At 50.6% G+C, this 8499-nt stretch overlaps 3 protein-coding genes across 3 annotated transcripts; all 3 read left to right on the forward strand.

Moving 5' to 3' along the window:
• Positions 1 to 4: 4 nt before the first annotated feature.
• EV422DRAFT_209951 (uncharacterized protein) lies at positions 5 to 1055 on the forward strand. The gene has a single exon (XM_053065369.1). The coding sequence runs from the start codon at positions 191 to 193 to the stop codon at positions 875 to 877; it is 687 nt and encodes a 228-aa protein (XP_052922602.1). The 5' UTR covers positions 5 to 190; the 3' UTR covers positions 878 to 1055.
• A 394-nt stretch (positions 1056 to 1449) lies between these two features.
• Positions 1450 to 2380, forward strand: EV422DRAFT_499767 (glycosyl transferase; the record flags this gene model as incomplete). Its single annotated transcript, XM_053068102.1, has 2 exons — positions 1450 to 2134; positions 2211 to 2380. The coding sequence occupies 2 exons, from the start codon at positions 1450 to 1452 to the stop codon at positions 2378 to 2380; spliced, it is 855 nt and encodes a 284-aa protein (XP_052922603.1).
• A 2186-nt stretch (positions 2381 to 4566) lies between these two features.
• EV422DRAFT_540345 (uncharacterized protein) lies at positions 4567 to 6618 on the forward strand. Its single transcript, XM_053071134.1, has 3 exons — positions 4567 to 4844; positions 4909 to 5896; positions 5962 to 6618. The coding sequence occupies exons 1-3, from the start codon at positions 4665 to 4667 to the stop codon at positions 6234 to 6236; spliced, it is 1443 nt and encodes a 480-aa protein (XP_052922604.1). The 5' UTR covers positions 4567 to 4664; the 3' UTR covers positions 6237 to 6618.
• The last annotated feature ends 1881 nt before the right edge of the window (positions 6619 to 8499 follow it).

Consider the following 8499-nt stretch of genomic DNA (forward strand, 5'->3'; position numbering starts at 1 on the left):
ATAGGGTGTAATTTTGGGGATCAGCCAGTGCGTCGTTGTTCCGACCCGTCGCAATCGAACGCTTCTGCATGACCAAAGCAAACAAGAAAAGGGCGAGCGTAGCCATTCCGAAGACTATAATACGGCGCCTGCCTTGCGATCTCGACGATATCTCACGATCGGCCTGCGTTGTGTTTGCACAGTGGCGACAATGACGGCCTTATGGCTTAACACCCTTCGAAATTTTCAGCTCTGTCTGCTCTGGATTCCAGCGTTCGGGTGGATTCTCAATTACACGTTTTTCTCATCTCGCGCATCAGTATCTGGGTCTGCTCGATCATCCGCGATTTTGCCCATTACCATGCTCATAGCAGGTTTCAGTCTGTTGATCGACGGCGGATCGCGAATGGAAGCGCTTTGGACAGGGATATGGGCAGCGCTACTTATTGCGGTGACGGACGCGTATACAACACATTTCTCGCTCGAAGAAGATTCAAATGCGTTGCAGCAAGCTCAAGCTGCCGTACCGTACATGGCAGGCATCTCGCTGGTGCTCTCTGTATTCCAGTGGGGCTTGATGGATTCCTCAAACTTTAGCACATTGGTTATCGCGAGGAAGGATTTGTGGGCCGCTTGCGGGACATTAGGCGGTTGTGCCGCCGTATGGGCAGTATCGCTCTATCTCTCTGCCCAAATTCAAATCGGAGGCCACAGCGAAGCCTTTTCGAGTCACGCACAAGCTTTATGTGTGATTCTGTACACCTTCTTCAGCCATGGAACGGGAGTCGCGTCTTCGTATGACCGAGGGTTGAAAGACGCTTTTGGTTTGCTGCTGGTAGTTCTTGGGATGGGCATCGATATATGGGCTAAGAAGCATCAAAGCCAGGAGATTAGGTAAGGACGGGCGTGTAAGTCTTGAGGGCTGGCAAGAGTCGTTTTAGACGGCCATTCATTCTCGCCATAGTTCCTTCCCACTCTAATATTTGTTCTGTCTCCTTTGGGTTCCGTTTGGATTACAATCAACTTCCAGTCTTCCTCGGTCAGCCGCCGCTATCGAGCGAAATCGGAAAGTCGGATTATTAAATATCATAGTTATAGTAATCCTCGGAGGTGCCTGCGGACGAGTCTTTCTAGGTCTTCTCAAGTAAGTTACAAGACGTCTACCAGGCTCTTCCTGGGCGAGAGGTTGACAACAACTTGCTGTCACTCAAACCCGCATGTCCCTTATTCGCATCGCGTTACAGTTCACATTCAATGGCGCCGTCTACGGGCCGATCGCCGCCTCTAGACCACAGTAACAAGCTTGCCCTAAACATAAATCTTAGCGGCGGCGAGCATCTGAAACTCTATGTCCCGCCCTGTCCTCGCCTGGCGCCTGAAAGAGCGGAGCCAGCCAAGCATGTCAACTGCCCCACGGAAACACTTCCCTTCTTCAATCGATCGCGTAGTGATGAGCCACGAATGGTTCGTATGAAAGGGGTAGCAGCGCCCCGAAGACTCTTCGACGTGTTTTATTTCAATACTGAAATGGAGATGCTCGACATCCGTCTGATGACTCTCTGGAATGTCGTGGACTATTTCGTCATAATGGAAGCAGGATTCACATATACGGGAAAGGACAAACCCTTTATCTTTGGAGAAATGAAGGACAATCGATACAGTGCATTCAAGAGTAAGATAATTCACATTCCCGTAGCCAACATGGATACGCCGGTAGACGATGGATTGCCGGATATACCCGCAAGTGGGGCCAGCAATGATTGGAAGCGTGAAAACGCCGTTCGCGATTACCTTCTCCGACAAGGCTTGAAAGCTGCGAGCCCTGCCGATGGCGACATTGTTGTGGTATCGGATCTGGATGAGATACCGCGCCCGGACTATTTGCAGACTCTTAAGACTTGTCATGGTTGGGAAACCGTTTCCAAGCGCAAGGACAGGATTTGCATGAAAAGCGACATGTTCTACTACAATTTTGAATGGATGCAGCCACATACGGCGTGGTGGCACCCTGACGTATACGTGTGGAAGGGGGACGGAACCATTCGAGGTACCTCCCGATGGGAGGGACATCAATCCACCGAGGACATTGCATGCATAGATCATGCCGCGTGGCATTGCTCATATTGCTTTCCCACCATGGACTACTTGATTGACAGTAAGTCTCAGGAGTACCCACAACAAAGCGGTCACTGGTATTGAATCTCATCATATCGCATATATGCTCTGCATAGAACTCGGGTCCTTTTCTCATCAGGAAATGAACACTGAGCGCAATCGCAGTCCGCGTTGGATTCTCGGTAGCATGCTATCGGGCCATAATGTGTGGGATGAGGACGGGCATCCTTCCAATCAAAAGGTAAGAGAACTCCTGGGGCAATCGAGTGACATACACCTTTACTGATCGCAGGTCATCTCACAAGGTTGCACCAAACTCTCCGACGTGGGTGGCCACGAATCCGGACTGTTACGCGCACCTAATTGACCGTCGCTACGGGCTTACTGAACCATTGTGGTGGGAAGTTGGCAAATGGGGTGCTAATCAACTTGGACGACCGCTTTTGTGATGTGATGGGCCGCAAATAGCGAGGCAGACGATGCAGCTTGGAACATTGGGAAGCTAAATGAAATGGACGAATTCCATTTGCCGTAATGGCGGATTCCCGCGCTGGAAGTTTGTTTCAGTGTTGTTGTAGACTTCGAAACCTCCTGAACAGATTTATCATTAGGACTTCGAGCCTCTCCTCATGCGAGATGGACCGTTATCGATGCTGTGTATGTAATAGGTTGATTTAAGCCAAGCCTCCCGGTTTACTATAAAACAAATTTTGCCGAGCTTCCTTCGTTGAAAGTAAAACCAGAGGGCAACATGCAGATGGTGCGCACGCCTCATGTCATTGTATATATAGATCACGATAGCATACTTGACCCGAATTGACAGTGGTAGTTGCCGTCCTTGTTCGCGCGTCGCCAGCGCTTCAAACACTCCGCCCGCCGTAGACTCTCTTCCCCATTGCGCCGCCCAAAAAGTTCACCCACTGCACCTACAATGGCCTCTCCTTGCTGGACACGCCGCGGGTCACCCCCAGCTTCTCCCCACCCGAACCCGGGCACTCCTTCTTCGAGGCTCTCTCAGTCTGACGTCGTTACACTTTGACGCTCCCCGCGCTTCAGTGGGCGCACCCCTAGCATTCCACATCCATCAATAGATCCAGCACTTGGGGAGCAGAAAAAATGCCAGTCTTGCAAAAGCAGTTGGCAATTGGGATGGGGGTAACGTAGCTCCACGCCTCACTGACAAGCTCTGTGCACGCATGCAGATCTATCGGCACCTTCTGCGTATCGACAACATTGCCGCGCCAATGTTGGCATCAATTTTGTTTATCCATACCCTCATGAGTAGCTTCCGGTAGTTGCTTTTAAGGTTTCGAATAATTCCAGCATCCATTGGCTGCAATATGGATGTGGTGTTTGGTGGGAGCGGATGGAGATTGATCGTCTGCAGGCGGGGTTGAAGCTCTTCAGCTTTGCCGTGGCCAGGAAAGTTGTCAAACAGAAACAACACGGGGCGCTGCAAAGATTCATCCCAATTCAAGAGAAATTCCTCCCCAATCTGGGAAGTCATCCACCCCTTTTTGCTGTTTCGATAAATGACGCTCATTGGTTTGTTTCTGAATGCTCGAGGATGGGCAGATTGGCCGATGACAAGGGGCAATTCCTTGTGGGAGCCGGTAGCGTTGCTGAGGAAGAGCACAGTCACCCGCTCTTTTGAGAGCTTTGTGCCGCTTGTGAGGCCATGTGCAAGATGGTATTTGGGGGCAACTTCCAGAATAAGCCTGTCTCGTCTGCGTTGTAGACATCATTTGGATCCCACTCTGCAAGAAGCTGTTGCAGTTCCCGTCGACTTGCTGAAACCAGGTCTGTATCAACGGAGGCAGCTTCCCCATGCAGTTTGGACCGCTTGAGCCCGTGGCGCTCCCTGAAGCTCTGGGTCCAGCCATGGGAAGTTTCCAACGGGGGAAGTGGAGTGTATTCCCGAAATAAGGTGTAGAGGAATGTTGCCTTCATATCGAGCAATCAGTCGGTGGCACCATGCCAGGAGACCTTTCTCAACAAGAGGAAGCGGCGTTCGACGTTTTTCGGCACTGGCAGGGGTTAGATTCTCAATGGCTTCAGTGATGTTGGGACCTCTTTGGCGGATTCTGGTGACGTTACTGGGAGCCACGCCAAGATTGCGGGCTAGGGTTGAGGGTTTGACACCATTTTCAAGTTGCTGAAGCACTTCATGTTGTTGACTGAGTGGCAGAAGGACTCTGGGTTTCTTATTGCGCTTTTTTGGAGTTCGGGAGGACTATATGTCGAGATGCTAGTAGAACAAGCTGATTCCGACACAGTGAATGCGTTGAGGTCAGTTGCTCGTTCCAGAACAGCCAAGATCAGTACAGAGTTGCAGTGCGGTGATTGCCGTGATGATGCTCGCAATTGCGTAGGGAAGGAAGGAGCATTAGGCCGCGCGTCTAGAGCTCTTCCGTCAACTGAAATTTCCGTCAACTGAGACGTGACTGTATGTACGTAACCTTTGGCCGCGTAACCATATCAGCCTCGGTATCGCAGGTATCGCGGCTTTGATATCCGCAGTTTCTGCATCGAACCTGCATTAACACGCCCCACACTACATTATACATATCATGACCCAAAGACTGGAACGTGCGCTGTTCCTTCACGGGCGACTTCGCCCAAACCTATTGTTCGCGAATCTACTGCTGTTATGCATCGTGATTGGGCTATATCTCCATCTTGCTGGACAGAGCCATTTATGGAGCTCTGGAACTGTGGTCAGTCATCCCCCCGGTGCGAACTCTTTGAATGTATGTAAAGTGGTAGATTATCTACACTTCAATTTACGTGTCTGACTGGCTGACACTATCCTAGTCGTTGGCTCCGATCAATTTACAGAGTCCCAACTCCGATGCCGAAGTTCGGCGAAGGCGTTTCGACGCGCGCGTACATGAAGTTTTTGGAATCGCAGGGCAGGCGGCTTCTGGGCGGTCACATATAGCGTCGGAACATGTTACACGACGATTGGGCATTAATCGCATGTTTCAGGACAGTGAGGCGCTGAATGTGCAGGCAAGAGCAGACCCTCCCTCTTTCCGCTGGGTGGTCTTCACTTGCCACTGCGCGGGAGATATCGGCGGCCCGGACTGTATTTGTGGCGGTCTGGGTGATCGTTTGAAAGGCTGCGTCTCTGCGTACTATTACGGCGTTTTTACCAATCGAGCGTTCGCCATTAGCATGACGTTTCCGGATGACGTGCGAAGTTATCTTGTCCCCTCAAATTTGGATTGGAGCCTCGACCTCGCGAAACTTCACGGAAGAACCGAGGTGACAGTGAACTTGATTGATCCACCTGATGACGATAGGGCACTCCTGGATGGCCCTGACTCGTGGAACGACTACGATGTAGTCTATGTTCGGACCAACCGCGATCTTCTTAGCAAGATGCTCCAGAACCATTCATGGCAGCTTACAAGGGAGAAGTACTCATTGCAAAATTACCACCGCGAGAGTTTGGTAGGATCAGCGTTGCGAACACTTTTTCAAGCGTCCCCCAGAATGGAGCATATGCTTGAGAGTATCCGGAAGAGCATACCGAACTATCGGCGGCTCATCAAGATTGGCATTCAGTTCCGCGCTGGGGGACAAACTGGCGAGGGCGCATTTGAGCACGACACGGGCGGTCACAGAACCTCATTGGATATGGCGAATTGCTTCATTGCTCGTGCTGTGCAATTTGCGCTGGACCGCCGCCTTCGAACAGATGAGGTCGTTTACTTCTTGACATCTGATCATGAAGCGATCCAAAGTCAGATGTCCGAGACCCTCAATGATTTGGGATACAAGACATTTACCACCACCGGTACGAGCCTTCTTCGATTCGCATCCGATAAGATGTGCAGTAATGAACAGTGTCCCATATTGCAGGCCCGTTGACACACATCGACAAGCCCGTTCACGAAGCTGGAGACCAATCACAAGAAATGAAACATCGGCGAACTTACATCGACTGGTTTCTTGAGGCGGAGATGGACTACCTTGTCATTTCCCGATCAGGTTTTGGAGAAACTGCTCATTTCTATACGCTGAATCCAACCGTACGGATAAGAAGCGTTGAGAACAACTGTGTGTTCGACAATTCTACCGACCACTCTTTATGGCCCGTCACTTCGAGCTCGAAAGGGGCCTTTATGACCGACTGATATAGTTGTTAGTGTTGATTTTGGTCTTGAACTGAGTGAATATATGGATTCCAGGACAACCCATTGGTATCACGGAGCCCTAAAAACCATGAACAGGAAAACTTCCGGTAGAAACGGACCACTCTGCGCTGTTGGCATTGGCACGGAGATCTGGCCGGAACGTGGGCGCGGTAGAGATACGCGCTCCAGGACTACCAGATGGAGATTAGGTACAAAGCTGGCAATTCTCGATCTCAGGCTGTCCCCGATTTCCTGTCGAGAGCTTTGCTGGAGGAGAAAAGGTCAATTGGGACCCAGACGGATGCAACTGAGGAAGTATCCGCCGAGAAGAGGAAGTGTTTGTGATGGAAGGAGACGGAGCAGTTGCTGAGGAAACCGAAGCAATCCCCCCTAGAAGGAGTGGTGACAAACATTTCAAAATGCCACAATGTGCGAGCTGCTGCTGAATCTCAGCAGCAGATCACATGACCCACTAGTGACGACGCGCCGTTGCGAGTTTGGCGAGTTTGGCGAGTTTGGCGAAGTTGCACATTTGGCGAGGTTTGGACATATGGCGATAAGATGTGGGTGTCCAAACTAGCTTTGCTTCAACCTCCTACACACACCTTGGTTCTTGTCACAAGCCCAATTCTATGAACCCCAAGTACTTCCGAACAGCAGCGGGTTTTGGGACCCCTACAGTCTCCATCCAAGAGGGTGTTTTCATTCCCGGATGAGGGCAGCCAGCATGCACGAAGAAGCTAGGTGCAGGTAAAATATACCCAAACCTTGTTCACTTCTCAAGTCATCCCATTTACATTCCCCGTTGCAGATTTTGCAATCCAAGGAGTCTGTTAGAAGCTCTGGGAGTCCCAAAGTTTCAGTTCAGTTAGCGGTAGAGCGGACTATGAGCTGAACTCTATGTAAGGGGAGACAAAGCCCTATATTGTATATGAAGTTATACAGTGTTGTCTTTGTTGTAGAAAAGAGGACGCAAGGTCCGTGAAGTCAGAAAAGGTTGAAGTCCCGTACGCGGAAGGGTGGCGTAAGCGGAAGGGAAGTGACATGAGGAAATAAACTACTAGAAACCCTATGTTATAAACGACGCGTTCATCCCGTTATCAACAGCTGTCACTTGGTCACAGCGGTTTCAGCGGTTGACAGCTGTCACTGCCAAGAACATGTCAAACGTCGCTCATGCCCCACGCTCCCCTCTCATTTGCCCTATCCCCACCTCTCCGCAACCTCGCCGCTCCTCCTCAATGACAAACAAGAACCAGCTCATCTGTGAGGTCATCTGTGAGCTAATCTCTTGTCATTTGTCAACCCACACTACTTCTCCACACCCAGCTTTAGCTATGCTCAGGATGTTCGCTACGCACCGCTAAGCTTGCTCAAGGCTGGGGAGCATAGCTGTCACTCACCAGGTCACCTCTTGTTGTTGTTCTTCGCTTTGCTGGCTTGCTTATGTAAAAATAGCCCCCCCCCCCCCCCCCCGTTCTTTGTGCATTCCCTTCTTCCCCAGCAAAACAGCACCAGTTACTTCCAGTACATCTTCTTGTCTTGCTCTTCTTATCAATACATCAGTCTACATCCCAGTTCCTCGCTTCCTCGCTTGCCGGCTCTTGATTGTAACAGTTTGCTTTGCTCCCAACAACTCTCTGAACCCGCTCAGTTCTTGCCAAGCTCTCCTATGCCACGTCCATAGAAACCGCGTCCACCAGCATTACTCTCAAAGCATGGAATGCGATGTGCAAAGCAGTCACCCGGCTCCAAACCCAGGATGTCAATTTGCACCCAAATGTGGTACAAGCCAACGTGCTGCTCCAGCTACTGCCGCCCAGGAAACAAGAGATCCCAAGCCAAGGATGTGATGTGGACTACCTTCCACACGGGTTGTTTGCCTGATGTTCGTATACAATAACTACTTTGCTGTAAGGTATTGTAGACGGACTGGGTGTTCGTTGGCTCTGCTATGCGATATGTAGTAGAAGAACTACTTGTTGTGCATAGGAACGCGCGACGAGCACTGTTAAAGTACCCATGAGGTCGGAGTCCACTGGAGAACACGTTCCAGTGAGGCATTAAAAGAATTAAAACCTCGATTCCACTGGAGAACACTGTGTGTGACATGTCTTGCACTCCTAGCGAGACATATCTCGCCCGACACGTCGTTCTCCAACTAGACCGGACAACCCACATTAGGGTTTTCCATGGACAAACCTACGTCCGATAATCTTATCAACATAGTACTCTTCCTTGCTCTTGACTTGGACGGGCTCTG

The sequence above is a fragment of the Fimicolochytrium jonesii genome (genome assembly GCF_025526975.1).
Source record: "Fimicolochytrium jonesii strain JEL569 chromosome Unknown EV422scaffold_26, whole genome shotgun sequence".
NCBI lineage: Eukaryota > Fungi > Chytridiomycota > Chytridiomycetes > Spizellomycetales > Powellomycetaceae > Fimicolochytrium > Fimicolochytrium jonesii.